Source organism: Callorhinchus milii, unplaced genomic scaffold (genome assembly GCF_018977255.1).
Source record: "Callorhinchus milii isolate IMCB2004 unplaced genomic scaffold, IMCB_Cmil_1.0 Scaffold2, whole genome shotgun sequence".
In the NCBI taxonomy this organism is placed as follows: Eukaryota; Metazoa; Chordata; class Chondrichthyes; order Chimaeriformes; family Callorhinchidae; genus Callorhinchus; species Callorhinchus milii.
In genome coordinates, this window is record NW_024704743.1 from 28,028,864 (window position 1) to 28,047,621 (window position 18,758).

At 40.7% G+C, this 18,758-nt stretch overlaps 1 protein-coding gene across 1 annotated transcript in view; it reads left to right on the forward strand.

Moving 5' to 3' along the window:
* LOC103176312 (FH1/FH2 domain-containing protein 3) overlaps positions 1-18,758 on the forward strand; it is a 353,167-nt gene that overhangs the window by 249,850 nt on the left and 84,559 nt on the right. The window contains 3 exon segments of the mRNA XM_042332021.1: positions 8,024-8,125; positions 8,649-9,038; positions 11,717-11,791. Coding sequence (XP_042187955.1) covers positions 8,024-8,125; positions 8,649-9,038; positions 11,717-11,791 — 567 coding nt within the window.

An 18,758-nucleotide genomic window follows, 5' to 3' on the forward strand; every position in this document is an offset into this window, starting at 1 on the left:
TGTTCAATAATCACTGACAAAGACAATGTTTCTCTTGCTATTTACCATGTAATTTACTAAATCAGGCTAAAATAGATCCCACTCTCTGATCTCCCATATAGAGTGTAGCCACTTGGATGAACTACCAGATTACAGTTCCCCTTGTGATTACAGTGTGGATTTGACCAGCCTTTTGGAAGATGTCCCATTCTTGTCTGGACGTTTTACTCTCCCACTCTTAAAGCACTTGGACAACACTGCAGCAGTTCACTGTGAGAGTCCAAAATTAGTTATTCCTTGAATCTGGGATTCAAATTACTGTCTCCTGTTTGAGGCTCCTGTCATCTGAGTTTGGGAGAAGACCATGCAGCCCATCCTGACATCTCCACCATTTTATAATTTACTGACAGCAGCAGCTCTCTGAATTCTAATCCCATTTTCCCACATTTTGCATAGAGTCTGTGAACTGGTGCAGACTTTTCTAATTTGGAAAAAATTAATTCCAAGATTTTAGTCCAATTGTTGGTTAAACCACTGATAATCCAGATGCTGTATATATTTAGACATTGGCTGTAGTTTGTGAGGCTACCAATAATCCAGATGTTAGGCTGTAGTTTCACGCTGGATAGAGATAACCACTTGTTATAAATAAATTATAGTGTCCCTTCGAGATTTAAGTGTGCCCTTGGTTAGTGCTTGCGATGGTAATGACCAGTTGTAATGCAGATGTTGCTGATCAGGGAAGTTCAATATGTTCTCTTGATAGAGGCTTGACCGTGGTGGCTTACAATTGAGCAATTCATGAAGAAGTTTGCAAAACTTTCCAGAAACAAGCTATTTGTGCTCTTGTACTCAGCCAATTCCACACTAGAGTTCCATAGAGTGGTCGAGAGAAGCCCTCAATTGAAAGCTGATAATTGCAGAAATAAAGTCCAATAGTAATTGTATGATGATGTAATGAGAATTATATTCCTGCAGGCTAGTTACAGGTGGAGGATTTCCAAGTCCCCAGTTGCATTTCTCCATCTCAGTCTATCCTTTTCAGTCGACTTCAGAAATTCCCTCTGTTTGGTTCATTAACACTACTTCAGTAATTTTGTTTCCCCTCATTCCTCAGCTGTGACTCAATGGTAAATCAACTTCACTTAAAATAATCTACTTTAAAAATAAAGAAAACAGCTGCAGTATCTTTAGTGTTGATATCGGTCAGGTGTAAAAATGACTTCTCAGCCAGATCAGGCGTATGTTTCTCGGATAAATCTGACTGGCTTTTTTCTCTCCACAGAATTGTTGGTATGATTTTTTTGTAGGAGGGAATGTACATCAAAGCGAAACCTTGGGCAAGTTTCCTTATTCCATACACCTGATAATAATCCCTCAAGAAAAAAAAGACAATAATAAAATTGGTCACTTCAATCCACGACTGTTTATGGGACACTGCTGTGCGCAATTGGCTGCCGTGTTTTGCCCACAAATATACAGTCAATTCACTTTACAGCATATTCTGTGAAGCGCATTGAGACATCTAGAAGATGTGAAAAGCGCTATATCAAATGCAAGGATTATTATTACATATTTTCAAAATAACCCTTGTAAATATCAACTGATTATACTGGAAAGTGTGCCATACATACAAAGAAAGTGTGGAGTCCTGTAGCTCAATGGTTAAAGCATGCGAGGCAACCTGGGTTCAATTCCCAGCAGGGTGAAATATTCGACAAGTTTCCTTACTTCACACGTCTATATTTACCTAGCAGTAAGTAGGAACCTGGTTGTAGTCGATTGGCGGATCGTTTTTCCAGGGGTAATGATTCCTTAAAAAATAATAATTTGGTTACTTAATCCACGACTGTTTGTGGGACACAGCTGTGTGCAAGTGGCTGCCGCTTTGCCCACAAAACATACAGCCAATTCACTTTACAGTGTATTCTGTGAAGCGCTTTGAGATGTCTAGCGGACCTGCAAAGGTGCTATATCAAATGCAAGGATTACTATTAAAGCTATTATTAAAGTTCATGGAAAGTAAGGAATCCTGTAGCCTACGCCACCCCACATCTTTGTTTGTTGTGCGGAGTCCTGTCGTGTATTAGTTAGAGCACTCGCCTCGCAAGCGAGAGGACCCAGGTTAGATTTTCGGGCAGGGCGAAACGTTAGGCAAGTTTCCTTACTCCACACGTCTCTGTTTACTTTGCAGTAAGTAGGAATCCGGTTGTTAATCGATTGGCGGATCGCTTTTCCAAAGATAATAATCTCTTCAAAAAAAGAAATTTTACAACATAATAATAATTTGGTCACTCAATTCACGACTGTTTGTGGAACACTGCTGTGCGCAATTGGCTACCGTGTTTCACCCACTAAATATACAGTTAATTCACTTCACAGAATATTGTGTGAAGCCCTTTGAGATATATCGAAGAATTGTTAAGGCGCTATATCAAATGCAAACATTATTATTATTATGTTCATCTAATGGTTAGCACCAATTCTTTATTTATCCAGTCTGGTTTTTGCCTGTTCGTAATGCAGTTGTGGGCTGTGGCTCCTGGTTAGTGCTTTAGATTACAGTGTCTACTTGTAACAGAGAAGTAGCTTCTTGGGGAAAGCGGATAGGGATTTTGCTTTCGCAATGAAATTGAAGCTAATTATTGAGTATTGATGATTAAAATTGATGTGCTGCGGACACAGTGGGCCAAATGGCCTCCTTCTGTGCTGTATAATTCTATGATTCCATGATGCTCTCTAATCACTGACTCACTGACCAGGGGTTTACTCCCGGCTTGTGCATCATACCTTTACTGAAGCTCAGGGTATGAGGCTAGCTGTGCCGCTGCCATGTTTATCATTTGTAGGCATCAACTTCGTAAGATAATCCTGCCCAAATTGCTACTTTGTTTTAAGGCAAGATGCAGAGCGCTTGGAATAACAGCAAAACAATGTTGTTGATAAACAACTGTGCCTAAAAAGATGGTGCTTGTGAGGTAGAAATATAACACTTGATGGTTCTTTCATTTTTAAACTCTCTAGGTTGAATGTTGGGATCTCAAAGAGTGACCTTTCATAGGAACATTGGAAAACAGGAGCAGTTGGAGACCATTCAGCCCATCAAGCTTTTTCCACCAAGTTATTAGGTCTTGACAGATCTTTTGATCCCAATGCACTGCCCTTGAACCAGATTTCTTTTGATAGAACTTTACAGGATAGCAACTTACCTAAATCAGTATCCTTGAATTATTATTTTATTACTATTATAATAATTATTATTAAAATTAAAATTTAATTAAAATTAAATTAAAATTAGATTAAAATTATTTCAAAACACATTTTAATATCATAGTTTTAATGAAGGCATGGAATATATCTAGGAATAGTGCATTTCTGACCCCCTGCTCCCTCTATCATAAAGTCTATTGGAAACTGTGGAAACAGAAAAATCCTATTTTTGCATTCGTGGGTGGCAGTGAAGCAGTGCTCTCAACCTTCTGATGCACCGCACACTTTTCAGTCCTAATGTTCTTCACAACATGCATTTTCATAAAAAGTGAAATGAATAAAACATATGGGGTTCAGTGAGACCTGATTCTTATTTTCGCTTGAGAGGCTGGCCATAACTTACCATGATATTGCTAACATTGAGTTATAGCTGAGAGAATAAAAGTCGTACACAAACATTTATGAAGCAACCCTCACAAGTTGGTTGGTTCTCCTTTGGGTAGCTTTGCAGTCCACAACCGAGACGCTATGCTAAATCCCCTAGCAGACACGCTAACTGCTCCCTCAAGTTCCTGGTAGAGTTAAATGTCACATGGAGCACTTCCTACTAACGCTCGCATAACTGTGTTCTCCCACTCCGTGGCCGTAACTCAATTTAAAATGTTATCAAATAGTTTAAATAAACCAGAAACACACTTGGGATTTTAACAAAGTTGGGGAGGAACATTCAGTGCTTCATAACATTAGAATTTGAGTTGATAATTATGGCCTGGTTTTGGATGTGACCCTTTCCTCTATCTTTGGTAGAGATGTTGGATCCAATATCTTTAGCTTCTCTCTTAGCTGGCTCATTTATTTTCCTGACCGCAGAGCCAACATTTGACTGTCATTTCACATGATGCTGATTGACTTAAATCAATATCTCACAAAGCAGTGCTGACACATCGCTTTCTCGATTCACAAACACCAAGGAGACCACTGAAACCTTTAGGCCCAAACACTGTGCTGATGAACGGAGTTGGAGGGGAGGAAGGTGTCACACCTGCAACCAAATGATTTATTGACTGAAATTATACTGTTTCTTAATGGATTCAGTATGATCATTTTCACTTCAGGATATACTCCCACGATAAAGAAATGTGCGACAGTTTAGCGGGGGACGTGGTATTTACTGCCGTATCAGTAAACTTTTGGGTTCAGTTGTTGGGTTTGCAGCCTCTTCAGACAGAACCAACAAATGTTTATTTTCAAAATGTTACGAAAGGGCTCCAGAGATTGAACGGATCCAGAGACCACACAAACACAAGGCTGGGGGATCATGAATAAATCCCTTTTTATGAAACACTTCGGATTCCAACTCCACATACTGACATACTGTTTAAGAGATGACAGTTCTGATGCAAGACTTGCTGTCTCTTTGTGGCTGTTCAGGAGATACCATTTCCTGAGAGTCACTTTTCCACAAATAGCACCGGTGGTCTGCTGATCCACAACGTTTATTGCCAGCAAGAGTCTATCCTGGGCTCAGCTGGTGGGCCATCCCACTTCAGATTGGCTGCCTCCTCGGCTGCCTCTTGTGTAACATGGATTACAGAGGTCAATTGGTCACCCTTCACTGAGGATGATAAGTGGGCTCTGGATGGTATGCTTCTAATTATGTCTCGTCTCCCCGAGACCTTGGCAGTGACCAAAAATAATGCAAGTTGCATCAGGTTTCATTGGCCGTGGAGAAAGTTGAATGTGTTCCATTGTGATAAATTGTCTCAGTTGCTGCCATCTAGCCACATGTCAGAAGTGCTGCAGGCATTCAGAACGGATTTGCCAGCCATGTGCTTCATGCTCAGTTTACACTGCTGGAAGCAATGGAATAGCGCTACCGGCAATATTAATCATAACTTTTTAGGCCCTAAGCAAACACTGGACTTGCTGGCCTGTAGATCTTGGTATTAGAGTTCTTATGTTTAACAGGTATCAGCCCGGCTCATGGTTATCAGCTGGTTCACAAGTGTCAGGCTGGCTCAGTTGGTTGCACCCTTACCTCTGCATCAGAGATTGCGATTCAAGTTAAATTTATAGTTTAGGCTGGCACTCCACTGTAATGCTGGGAAAGCACTGCATTGTTGGAGGAACTGATCTTCGGGTTATACTTTAAGTGAGATCCTGTCTACTTTTTCAGGTGGACAGTAAAATCCCATGGCAATATTCAATAAGAGAAAGTAGATTTTCCCGGTCTCATGCCCAGCAATCTCCAGATAAAATCGATCATTCATTTCATAGCTGTTTATGTTATTCATTTCAAACCCAACCCCCAGCTCGTGTCCAAATTCTTGACTGTTCAACTCCTTGGGATGTCCTCCTGATGCGAAAGGTGCTATGCAAATGTAATTTGTTGTTGTTGTTGTTTGTGGGTCATGGCTGCATGCAAGTTGGCTGCCACGTTTACCTACGTAGCACTACACTTTAACAGTAATATTTTGTGAAATGCTTTGAGACCTTTCAGGAATATAGTAAGCTACTGCATGAAATGCAAGGATTAACATTATGATAAAGTTGTCAGCTTTCTGCCAAATTACTTAGTAGCTAAAGACAGGTTTGGATCACACTTTTTAGCGATGGGATAATTATAACATTGAATGTAAATGATATATTACATGCATGAACCTTCAGTGCTTATTTGAAATTTGATCACAGCTGGAATTTTTAATACATATACTGTATATTCATCTGCTCGAGTGACCAGATGGACACCCAAGTTTATCCACTAGGATAGATTTCCAACTAGCCACTCAGCCATCAACCCTATTCTGAGATAACCTCATCCACTGGAGCTCCTTATTCTAGTTCCCTCCCACCTTATTCAATTTCTGGTTTGTGCAAATGGCAGCCTATGAATTGTGAATCTTAGATTGGCAAAACCTAAACAAAAGTGGTGACCAGATGAGAAGTGACTGACGATTTTATGCCTGAATCTTTTTTTCGATTTGGGATTTGCAAACTGCATGTTGCACAGCTTGTAGAAACACCAAATCCAGTTTGTGAATCTCTCGAAGTGAACCACCTTACAGAAAACAATTTCGTTTTCATAAACTTTTGTACGGCATCCTCCACATAGGATGGCATCTCACAGGGGAGTCCATAGATAGTGCAGATCAGTGAGCTAAGTATGAAGTGTTTGAAGATAATAACCACTGGCAAGGAGCTATATTTTTAGGAAGGTTTTAAGACAGGGAGAGAGTGAGAAGTGAAAGGATTCTAGAAGAAAGTTTCAGAGAGGAGAGATATTGTGGCTCAAAAGTTCCCAATTAAACCACTGTTATAAGCCTTTTCTCACTAAATAAACCTTCTGATTGAAGACTCCAAGGATCCCCAACCCACAAGCACAGGCTACATTTGCAATTTCCAGGCAGAGAAAAGCCGTGCATTAGCCACAGAGGGTAATTATTTGGCAAGCTTTTCATTTCCTGACGCATGTTAACAATGTATTGAAATAGATAATCCCGTTTTGGGGGAGACAGTGCAAATACAGTAATCTTTGCCTTTTGTTCACATTTATCAGTGGTATTGTCATTTGTTCTTGTGTAGACTGGGATTATCAATTCAGGAGAAGCTTTCTTCAGAAGTACATTATTCTGTAATTTGAGGAGATTCTAACTGCAGGACTATTTTCCAGAAAGTTTATTGCCGTATTCCACAATGTTTCCCTCGTTGCATATATTACATTTCCAGCTGCATTGGATTCTTGTGGGATAGAATAATAGTTTTCTTGTGGAATTCCCTGTCCATTCCCCACAGACATTTTGGCTGAAGGTGTGCATGAAGGTTTCGACCAAAGTATTTCTTACTTTGGATTAAGTTATGTCTCCAGTTATGCACTCAGCGAGAAAAAGAGAATTTTAAGCATTGAAATTGGAGAAGAAAAATACTTATTTAAAATGCACTGGATATTATTTCTCTGTCGAGCTGCAGTAATTACATTGACAAGTGTACTTAGTGACTTTCAGGCTGCTGTCAGAAATCTGCAAGGAATTTTCTATTTAAAAAGGTATCCAGCAGCCAATGTGGTATCAAAAATAAATGACCTCAACTTCTGTCAGTTATCTTTGAGAAGAGAGAGATTTTATCCACCAACAAGGGGCAGGCAGCAAGTTTAACAGATCCAAACTCTCCCGAGTTGCTGACATAGCCACAGCATCCTTACCTTACAGCAGCCTGTGTAAAGCCTGTGTAAAGAGTCAGAGCAGCAAAGGTAATGACTTCAACAAAAACATCTAGAGTATAATACAAGGAATAACAAATAGAAGGGAAAGATTTCAAGAGTGGAATCCAGAGGTGAGTTCAGGTAGTAGCTGGAAGCTATTCTCTTGCAGATTATGTCATCTGATCCTCACCCACCCCCACCCCCACCCCGTATTCCCCCCACTCCCGTCTTACCTCCCCGCTCCCCACCTCAATTAAATTTACCTCCTTGGAATATGTTCTCTGCTTATTCAATGTATATTTGATAAAGGAGTAAAGTGGTTGCACATGTAATGTGTAAGAAAGTATACAGCTGTCCCAGCTACCAGCAGTTTATACCCCCACAGCTAACTCTTTGGTCTTTCCTTGTATAATCTTGTGTGGGGGCATTGCTCTGAACAATGGTGCTGCTAATTCCATCACTGTCAGGAATTGCCCTTGTTCATATCGGGGTGCAGTGTCACTTGACTACAGATGTGTGTGTGTAGCTTTCCTTCTGAATGTCTTATCATTACTCTTTCCTCCATTCTCACTTGTCTCTCGCATCACTTTCTCTTTCCCTCTCCTCCTCTACTGCACTCACTCCTGCAACAAACAGAGACGAGGATTGTGAAGAAGGAGCAGAGGAAGAGCAACCAGTCACTGAACCTAATACCGAAGATGAGGGGGATGAAGAGCCCTCTTGTCAGGTCCAGAAAAGGTATTAGGAAACCAAATTTGCATTCTATATGACACTTAGCACTTGAATATATAGATGCAAGATCTATACAAATTATAACCATTTCCTTCTTAGATTGGGTCACTTTATTGCAGCTATGTTTGATAACATCTTTCCCAAACAAATTTGGTACTTAGTATTTCCTACCATTGTAGCCTTCCACACTAACATAGAAAGTAGATAGACCCGTAGCAAGCTTTCCATGTGCTTTACTCATGTATTGCTCTGGACAATGGTTCTACTAATTCCATCACTGAAGAGAACCAAATCCAGTTTGAAAGTAGTAGAGAGGACATGCTAACTGAGGGTTAGATTGAGCATCCATTAACCATTTCAAACTTCAGTTGGAAATTGATTAGCTGGTAAATGAAACAATTATATGTTTTAAGTGCCAATAATGCTCCTGTATCTTGAAAAGATTGTTTAAATATTTTTGGCTATTTGAATTTTCACACCTAATACTCTTATTCTTATCCTCCTATCCTATCCTCCCTTTTCTCTCCAGTGAGTTGAAGCCAGACACAGCAAACAAACGTGCAGAAATTAGTTCCCAGAGCTCAAAATATATAGCAAACTTTATCCCTCTTTCTGAAGAGAAAGGACCTTCTTCCCAGCATTACACGTATCCATCCACCAGTTCTTCCTCACTATCTCAATCACCCAGTTCACCTAGTGACTACCAGCATCCTTCATCATCATTCCTATCACCATCTGTTGCTACCCATCTATCTCCAAACAGTTCTCAACTTTCATCAGCAAACGCTACCCCAGCTGTGTCTCCAACCATTGAGAAGCTGCCATATGTTCCCCACTTGCCTTTCCACCTCTTCTCTTATGATCTGAGTGAACCTCCTACAAGGGTCAAAGAAAAAGAAGCAGAGATGAGAGAAAACAGGTAGATTGTGCGCCAGTGTGAGCCGCCTTATTCATTAACGTTTGCTTCTCTAAAGGAGAGTTATTATGAAATGTGCTGTTTTTCAATAGATTTCTTGCAATTTTATTAACCTTTGCTGCCTTCCTATAACAAAAGGACTATTTTTATTTTTCTCGACTGCTATTTTTAGTGATACTCACCTCAATTTACTTCTCCCCATTCTATTTAATAGCCATTGAGTGCTTACCCTCATCTTCCACAGATGGGAAGGAATGGGACGGAAGGGAACTTATGAATTTGGGGTTGATAAAGGGTTCTTCCCTAACAAATTCGGTACCTCTCTCACCCACCACTCATTCTCACCATTTTCTTCAAAGATGGACATAACCTTGTGTAAAAAAAAGTAGAGGCTGAATTGGAATGATCAGAGTTTACAGTGAATCTGAAGCATCCAGATCCAAAGCTTCCAACCCTTACCTCCACTGAGATAGTTGACCTTAATCATGGTAAAAGATGTGGCAAGACAAATTAGCCGCATTATGAGAGGAAGAGAAGCGAGAGATAAAAGTAATGATTCGGTACTAAAATGTCACTGGGTTACTTTATAATGTGTCACATAGGTTCATTCCTACATTTGTAGTAAGTTATTTACTACTCTTGTAGAATAGCTATGGTAATTTTTGAATGTTTCTTGTTATTCCTGCCTAATGTAGTGCAGTCAGGCAACTAAGAGAAAACCTGTCAGTTGAGCATGACAAAGATTATTCCACTTTCCTCAATTGTCTGCAGTCAACTCAGAGATGAAAGGGCAGATTTCCGTCCTGCCCCAAATGAGGTTATTTCAGATCAAGTAGAAACACTTCTGTGGAAAGGGAAATTGGTCAACGTGTGGTGTTTAACCATCTGTAAATTAACAGTAATATCAGCCGAGGGGTCTGTCGCTTGTCACTTTTTACTGATTCCCTCATGGTCATAGCTATGTCCAGACCAAAATTCTGCCATGGCTTGCACATCATGGTTCAACATGAAACTCAAATGGTTTTTAAATGTTTTTTCAAATGTTTTTTCTTCTGTATGACTGGCTTCAAAGTGAGTAATAAGTCAACTACACCAAACATGACATTTCTAATCTTTCTAACCTGATCATGAACTAACCTACTTAATGTCTGTTCAAGTAAAGCTGGCCAGTGAATTATAGCTCAATTGATCCAAGACTCATGCAAATGTCACAGGGGTCCAATGGAATTATTAAATAGCAACCAAACACAAATGATCATTTTCAATGAAACCTGCTTATTTTGTAACTGCAAGTGTTTACCCCTGTGGGAACTCAAAACTACAGCAAACTTAAACCGAGTGCTTAAACTGCTAACCTACCAAAACTTCTCCTTTTTTCAAAGCAGAGTTGGCAGTTTTCACATTTCGGCATAGCCTGTTTGGCAAGACTTCAACAAACAGCATCAACCCAAAACAGCCTCATTAAATGCTTTCTCTAGAAACCTCATCCCAGCCAATGTAAATGATTTAACTGCCAGTTATAAAAGGAACAAACTACTGCAGTATTATCAATAAATGAGGACCACCTCCCCAGGGCAGTGCTAAAAGTTTTGATTTGTGATGGTTGTTAACACTTGATTTGAGAAAGTGTTGCATTTTTAATTGGGTAACTTTCAGACTCTATCCTGGTGCAGTGCTCAATGTAAACTACACACAGTGTTTTTAAACCATCATGTCATTGCTATGAAAGTCTGGTTGGGTTATTGTGCCTCTGATTTGACTGTAATGTCCGAAATAAGTTCATTATCAGAGTTCCAAGTTTAGGTATCTCATAAGACAGCTAGTCATTTCGTTCAGTCTTTCTATTTCAACCGTTTCCATTCCTCTAAATGTGGACTGAGGGGTCTTATTGATTTCAATTGGCATGTCTTTAACATGTCCCTGTTTTGAGACTTTCAACATTGGTGGATGGAGTCACCTTCTGTATGACTGGCTTCAAAGTGAGTAATAAGTCAACTACACCAAACATGACATTTCTAATCTTTCTAACCTGATCATGAACTAACCTACTTAATGTCTGTCATCATTTCTCCTCTTGCTAACCTAGTCTTGACTTTTCCTGTCACTTTCGTAAACTCTAGCCTTACTGTAGTCTTCAGAGGCCTGAAATCCCCATGGTCTCTGTCTTAAGACTATTATTACTATTATTATTATAGAAGCTTTTTTTTATTTTTGCAGAATTTGGAAAACATTTAAATGTTATTTGCAAGCCAGTTTTCTTGAAAAGAAGTGCTGACAATTTGCTTCCACAAAAGGCTGTATCTTCCAAAGTTTTGCAGCAATGGTTTTGAGATATATTAGCTCTCAGAAGACATTGTGGGTCAGAGAACTAACTGCTCATCCCTTCATATGCTGAACGAATGTGAGTGGAGTTAGATCAAGTGTTGGTTTTCTGCTGTGGTGGGACGGAGCCACACTTGCAATTCCACTAAGAGTTAATTAACCTCATCTCTCACCCATCACTGTGGAGTTTGTAAAGTCAGGAACTGTTCAGGCTTGAATGGCTCATAACATTATGTGAAACAAGAGAAGAGAGTTTACCACCATCCAAATGGGGTCTCAGATTTGAATTTCATTCTCTTCCTTCTATTCCACTTGTCTTTATTCAATTCTGTCTTCTCTTTATTTGTTTCTGTTTACAGTCAGTCAGAATCTTCATACATGAACAAATATAATGACACCTTTGAACCTTATACTTCCAGGTTTTCTTCCAATAGGTAGGTCTATCTCTTTTCTCACTGTCTTTGTCAGAAATAACTCAATTTGTAGATGTACATTTGTGGGTTCAGCTCTTGGATTCATTGTTCATCAGTAAAACACAGTGTATAGATTTTTGGTGGCTAATCAGATGAATCGAAATAATCTTTTCTGGTGCTGCTCCTACATTTCTATTGCTCTCCTATAGCGAGGCCTGTACTTTACTTTCTGAATGGCCACTCGGACGAAGTTCTGAAGGGCATGCGTTGTCTGTGTTACTTTATGAACCATGAGAGGAGGAAAGAAAACATGCATAAAACGCTGCTATTTGATATTCCTGCCTTGTTGTTATTATATTGGTAAAAACACTCTTGACATTTTGAAAAACATAATGATCAGATTGACATTCTAATTCATTTATACAACTCCAAAATCACATTCATGAGTTGCTGAGGAGAGCGCACTTAGTTGTACAAGTGCAGAGCTCTGCTAACCAGCGTAGGATGTGTGTTTTATTTTGTGTGTGTCATTAATCAACTGGTCAGGTTTTGTATTAACATTCCAATGCGCTGCTGGATTGGAAATTTCCTCAGTGGATACTAACCTGATTTGCATGGTCTGTATTTATGTTGCATTGGAATGGAGTCCTGCAGCTCAGAGATTAGAGCCCTCTCCTCGTAAGCGAGAAACTTGGGTTCGATTCCCAGCAGGGTGAAATGTTGGGCAAGTTTCCTTACTCCACACGCCTCTGTTTACCAACAGTAAGCAGGAACCCAGTTGTTAGTCAACTGGCAGATCGCATTTCTGTGGGTAATAATTCCATTNAAAAAAAATTGGTCACTCAATCTGTGAGACACTGCTGTGTGCAATTGGCTGCCACATTTCTTCCCCAAAATATATAGTTAATTCACTTTACAGTATATTCTGTAAAGGGCTTTGAGATGTCTCAAAGACATGATAAGGCGCTTTATCAAATGCAGGGACGATTATTACTATTGTGATTTTGGCAATCCAACACGATTTACTGTGTAGGTTTGATGCTTGCTTGTCAAGTTGATATGATAAGTGTGCTATGGTTAGGATGTAAGATGGTGACATCAGAGGAGTCACTGGATAGCTGCCAAGGAAGGGAACCCTGGCTGTTGTTTCTTGCCCTCCAAAATCAAATGCACTAAAGCCGATTGTGACATCCCACAGCTCTCCTGCCTGAAATCAGATAACTCAGCACAGACCAGATGCTGTGGGTGTTGTGGATAACAATAACAACAACAACAACAACAACAACAACTTGCACTTATATAGTGCCCTCCACGCAGGGTAGCATCTCAGAGAGCTTAACAGTGGCAGAGGCTGACTCCGAGCTGTGGGGAGGGGACAGGTGGCCGTAAGCACAGTTGAAGAGGAAAATTTTCAGGTGGGACTTGAAAGAGGGGAGGCAGGGGCCAAGGCAGAGGGTTTGAGGGAGAGTGTTCCAGAGTTTTGGGGTGTAGTGGCTGAAAGCGCGACCTCCGATAGTGGGGCAGATGGTGTGAGGGACGAGCAGGAGGCCAGTGCCAGTCGAACTGAGGCACTGGGTGGTGGAATAGGGAGTGAGGAGGTCTGTGGATGGCATATATGAATGGTCAATTTAATATCAGCAGAGATAGTCTTTAACCCAAGGAAATAGTACTTAACAATGCACTCCTGAATATAGAATTTACCCCTCACAGGAATCATAGAGACCCGAGAATGCTGAAAGAGGAGCTAAAGTGAAAAGCATTCCCTCCAGCTGGCAAGAGAACAAAGGCTGCTGTGTTGCAATTCGATTTCCATAATGCTTTGTGGTTAGCAACGTAAATTAAATGTAAAGTTTTCAGAACTTTGACTAAGTTCTGAGGATTTTAGCAGAGAATAAGAAAATAGCCCAAGGCACCACAGCTGAGAGCATTATGCAAATATGAGACAGTCAGAACAGCTCAAATGTATTCATTGGCCTGAACCCCAGATAGTACAATGAAAAGAAAAAGAGAAATCAATTTCAAGACGAGCTAGAAAAAAAAATACCCGATAGAAGACGGGAGAAAGGCACATCAGAGTACAAAACAAACTTTGGATGCGCAATTATTTCTGCTGACTTACTAACAGAAACCGATGGATCTTTTGTGCAGGAATCTCGTGAATGAGGCAATGCTGGGCTGAATTGGATCCATTATAACACTCGGTCTTTATTTAACGCAGGCCGTTATTCTGTAATCACAGTGGCTCCCACACAAGGCATAAGAATGCGAATTGAGTCTTTCTAAGCAAATTTTTTAAGTTGTTTGAACAGAATGTACTTCAAGTATATTCTATAATTATCATTATCTACAAGGGGATGCATTCATACAGAAGATTGAACTCAAGCCCAGCTTTTTAGCAGACTCAGCCCTTTCGGAACTCAAATATTTTTGCCATAATTGCGCCTGGGAGAAAAACATCCAAAATTGCAGTTATATTTTAATAAAAGCACTTATACAATAGTGGTGTCAAAATAAAAAACAAAACATTATTTGATCCTGTGACAACAACAACAAGTTACATTTGTATAGCACCTTTCACATCGGGAGGACGACCCAAAGAGCTGGACAGTCAGGGATTTGGACCCGAGCTGGGTGGCGGGGAAGGCAGGGGGACAAAGGGGTAGGAGGGTGTCCAAATGCACGGTTGAAGAGGAGGGTCTTGAGACATGCTTTGAAGGAGGCAAGGGAGGGAGCGAGACAAAGGGACTGTGGGATGGAGTTCCAAAGGGTGGGGGCAGAGAAGCTGAAGGCCTGACCCCCGATGGTGGGGCGGTCTGGGCGGGGGACGTGGAGCATGTGGAATGCAGGGAACAGGACAGGTTGATATGGCGTTAGCAGGTAGGACGGATCAAGGCCATGGAGGGCCTTGAAGATGAGGAAGAGGATTTTGAACTCTATCCTATGGGGTATGAGGAACCAGTGGAGCTGGCTGAGGATGGGGGTAATAAGCTCACTTTTCACGTTCAGTTCTCTCTCATTCCCCCTGTACTCTCCATTCATCACATGCCAATACCCATCCAGAGAGGATGTTAGACTTGCTCTGTAGTCAGACAGGCTGCTCCTGTTATTTGACTGCTCGGAGTTGTGCAGCCATCGCCATAGGCAGCATATCCTCATTTTACTCTAATGTGTATGGCTTACACCGATGACTGATCAGAGACTGGAGACTAGGGAGCCATGGGACTGTACTCAGGTACTGGCACTCCATAGTGCTGCACTTTGGGGCATCATTGACTGAGGCATCTTAATTTATCCAGAGATCCTTAACATAACTTGCATTTATTTGGCTCCTTTAATGGGATAATGTCTCAAGCACTTCACAATGGAGGGAGGGGAGGTGACCATAAATGCAGTCAATTAGGTAGGTTTTTACGTTAGATTTAAAGGCAGAGACAAAGCAAGGTGGAGAGGCAGAAGGAGGGAGTTCCAGAGGTTAAAGGCGTAGCAACTGCCTTAAATAGATAGAATCCCATAAACACTGATGGATCATGTTTGTCCATTGAGTAACTGAGTCATGGACACCAGAAGGGTTGTAGGTTTGACTGGTCTGTGCTGCGTTATCTGTTCTTAGGTGGAGATGCCGTGGTTTTAGAGTGTGGAAGAGGAAAAACAGTCAGAGTTCCCATTTCTATTAGCTATCCAGTGATTTCTGATGGAGTCAGTGTGGATTCCTATGGTCAAGCTTTGACTTTGATGCCTTTCGTGGTCAAATCGTCTGTTGACACTCAAGGCTGAAGCTCACTCGCGAATAATGATAACTTGAGCAACGTGGGTGGCCGATGCAGAAAAATCTGTATTCAAGTAGAAGGAAAAAAAATGCAAACTCAGTCAGGAGAGGAGAGAAGTAAATTAGTAGAGAAAATTGGCCAGAAAAAGTAGATTCATTAAAAAGACAATAAGGGATATTGTCCATTTTTCACATGAAGGCTTCTTAATTAATAAGACTGTGAAATGATTAGAAATGGAGCTAACGCACGCGTTCTCCCTTTTTCACACACCATTTCATCTCATTGAAAATTATAAAGGAACATGACCTTATCCATTGTACTCTCTCAATCAAGAATTGCAAGAAAATTAAAGTTTTTATTTTATAAAGTTGGAGTGAAAGATATGATGTTTCATGACAGATTTGATAATTATAACACTGAAACAGTTAGAAAACAGCGGAACTACAGTCAATCGTTATGGACTGTTTGTGGGTACTTTTGAAACAAAAACTGATTTCAGCCCAAAAGTTTGGTCTGATGCGTCTTGTCAGAATTGTTCAGCCCCCTTCTTGAATACCCATTCAGCAAGAGAAAACAATGCGTTTTATCGAGTCTGAAGACAGAGTCTGAATGTTGATTCACAGGATACCAATTGAATAACCTTATGTTTTTAGTTGCACAAAATGTAATTCTCTGTGAATGGGACAATGGAAATCTTCAGGCCCAAACATTGTGTTAAAAGTCAGGGGGTGTTCATATCAGAAACCAATGGATAATTATCGACTGAAAATTCTGCTGTTTATCCTGTGTATCCTGTGTGTATTGTAAGTGATCGCAGCAGCCAGAAGGCATAACCGGGGGGATTGTTGGTCATGACACCAGGAACAACTCTTTTCAAACATTGCCACCCACTGAAACTGTCCGCCGGGACCTTGGTTTAGGGTCTCATCTGAAGCACGGCACCTCTGACAATGTAGCGCTGTCTCAGCATTGCACCCAAGTGTCAGCCGAGACTATGAGCTCAAAAGTTATTTATCAATGCATTTTCCAAACAATTAAATCTTTGTCATTAATCACCAAAGTAATGAACTAGTGAGACTTCAACTTCTTCCTCCTTATTCCCAAAGTAAAATGTTTCTTGCAGAAGATAAAATTGCAACCAGCCTCACCCGCTGCCCATGGTATGACAAGTCCTTATTAAAATCACAGCATAGTCAGAAACAGTCAGATATGAACAGGGCAGCTTGTCTGATAAGAGATTAGCTTCCTCTCCAGTTTGAGAAATGAATAACTTTCAATTATTTTGTTGCAGCTTTGCTTTCAATAGGACATCATTATCATAATGTACAGCTTACACTTTGTCATATGCTTTTTGTTGAAGATTTCTCCTTTGATTCCTGAATAGCACACATTAGAGCCAGTTTGCAAAGAGCCGTAGATGGGTTGGTGTGGAAGGGTTAACTTCATGAAGCTTCTCCTGCTCTTCCCTGCCCTTTCCAACCATCATGGTTATTATAAATGGTACCTTTGTGGCAGACGATAGCAATGGAAAACATGCTCATATTCTGTGGCTTGATGGGGAAACCCAGTGCGGTAGGAAAATAGAAAAGTACAAGCTTAGGGCCAGATTAGTTACAGAACAGTTCAACTGCCTGCTTCTAAACAGATAATCAAGCCACCGAATCCTCTGCAATGTACTTACACAGCAGAAAATAAGAATAAAATCCTGTAGCATTTAAATGTCTTTGAGTCTTCTGACTCTTTAAGGAGTAGGAGTGTCTCAAGGCCACAACAGATGCTCAGCGAAGAGGAAAAAACTTCCACTTTCAAGCACAGTGGGCATGGTGATCATGTAACTCATGTAAACATAAGCAGACCAGTGTACAGAGAGCTGTATTTGCGCAGCATGAAGCAAGCTATGTTACTCTGACCTTCAAGAATCAATTTGCAGAGGTCCCCTTTTGTGCCACCAATCTTTATTGTCGGAACAAGGACACCTCAGTTTTCACTGGGCATCTTCTATTTATAAATGTCTGTGATTGTTCTAAGGTCTTTGAGAAGCTTTTCAAGACTAGGTCTGTTTATTTTGACTCATTCAGTGACATAAAGGATGTCAGAATTACAGATTGTTACAACACTGTCTTCATTTGAGACTGGCAGACTTTAGGACCTGTACCAAACTCTGCACTCTCGTCATCCCAGTCCAGGCTCCACTGGCTCCCAGGCTCCACTGGCTCCTTCAGATGAGACATGAAACCAAGTGCCCATTTGGGCCTTTTCAGTTGGACATTAAATACCCCGTGGCACAGTGTCCTGGGCAACATTCCCCCAAATAAAATTGGTCACTTATATCATGGCTGTTTGTAGGACATTGCTGTACACAACTTAGCTGTGATGTTCATCTACAAAACATACACTTTACAATATACCTTGGGAAATGTTTTGGGATGACCGATTGGTGTGAATGTTGCTATATTAAATACAATGATGATTAGTATTATTGCAGAATTGATGGATTTCAGCATCCTCACACTTACGTACAAATCATTTCATGCCATAGTGCCTCCCTACCTCTCTGACCTGCTTACACCCCACTATGCTACATGTCCCCTTAACTACAGCTGGCACCGGCCTTCTGCACGTCTCTCATCCCCTCTGCTCCACCATCAGTGGCTGTACTTTCAGCCACTACACCCCAAAATTCTCATCTTCAATTCCTTCGCTTTGTCCCCTCTTTGCCCATCTTCAGATCACACTTGAAAACCTTACTGTTCGACCGTGTCTACAGTCACCTCCACTCTCTACCCGGCTTGGTGTCAGGTTTCGCCACTGTTAAGCGCTCGGAGATGCTACCCTGCATGAAGGGCACCGTATCAATGCAAGTTGTTGTTGACTTAAGATTGGACCAAATGGCCTTTTACTCTGCTCTAACATTTGACGTAATTTTATGAGTAAGGGAGGAATAAATCGGTGGTGCAAACATGAATGGGAAAGATCTCTGAAGGAAAACAAATAGAGGAAACTGGGAATGCTATGTAGTAAGTTGTCTGAAAGTATACTAAAACATCTTCTCGAGTATCAGAATATTCATAAAGAACTCAAACTTTGATCTTGGAGTTTTGGATGTCAGGGTTGAGACTTTGTTGCAGCTTCGTAACAGAAACAAGGTTTGTTGTTTCTGTCTCTCTCTATGTTAGATTGTGATTCCCGTGGTATAGTATCATTGTAGCTCTAACCACTGG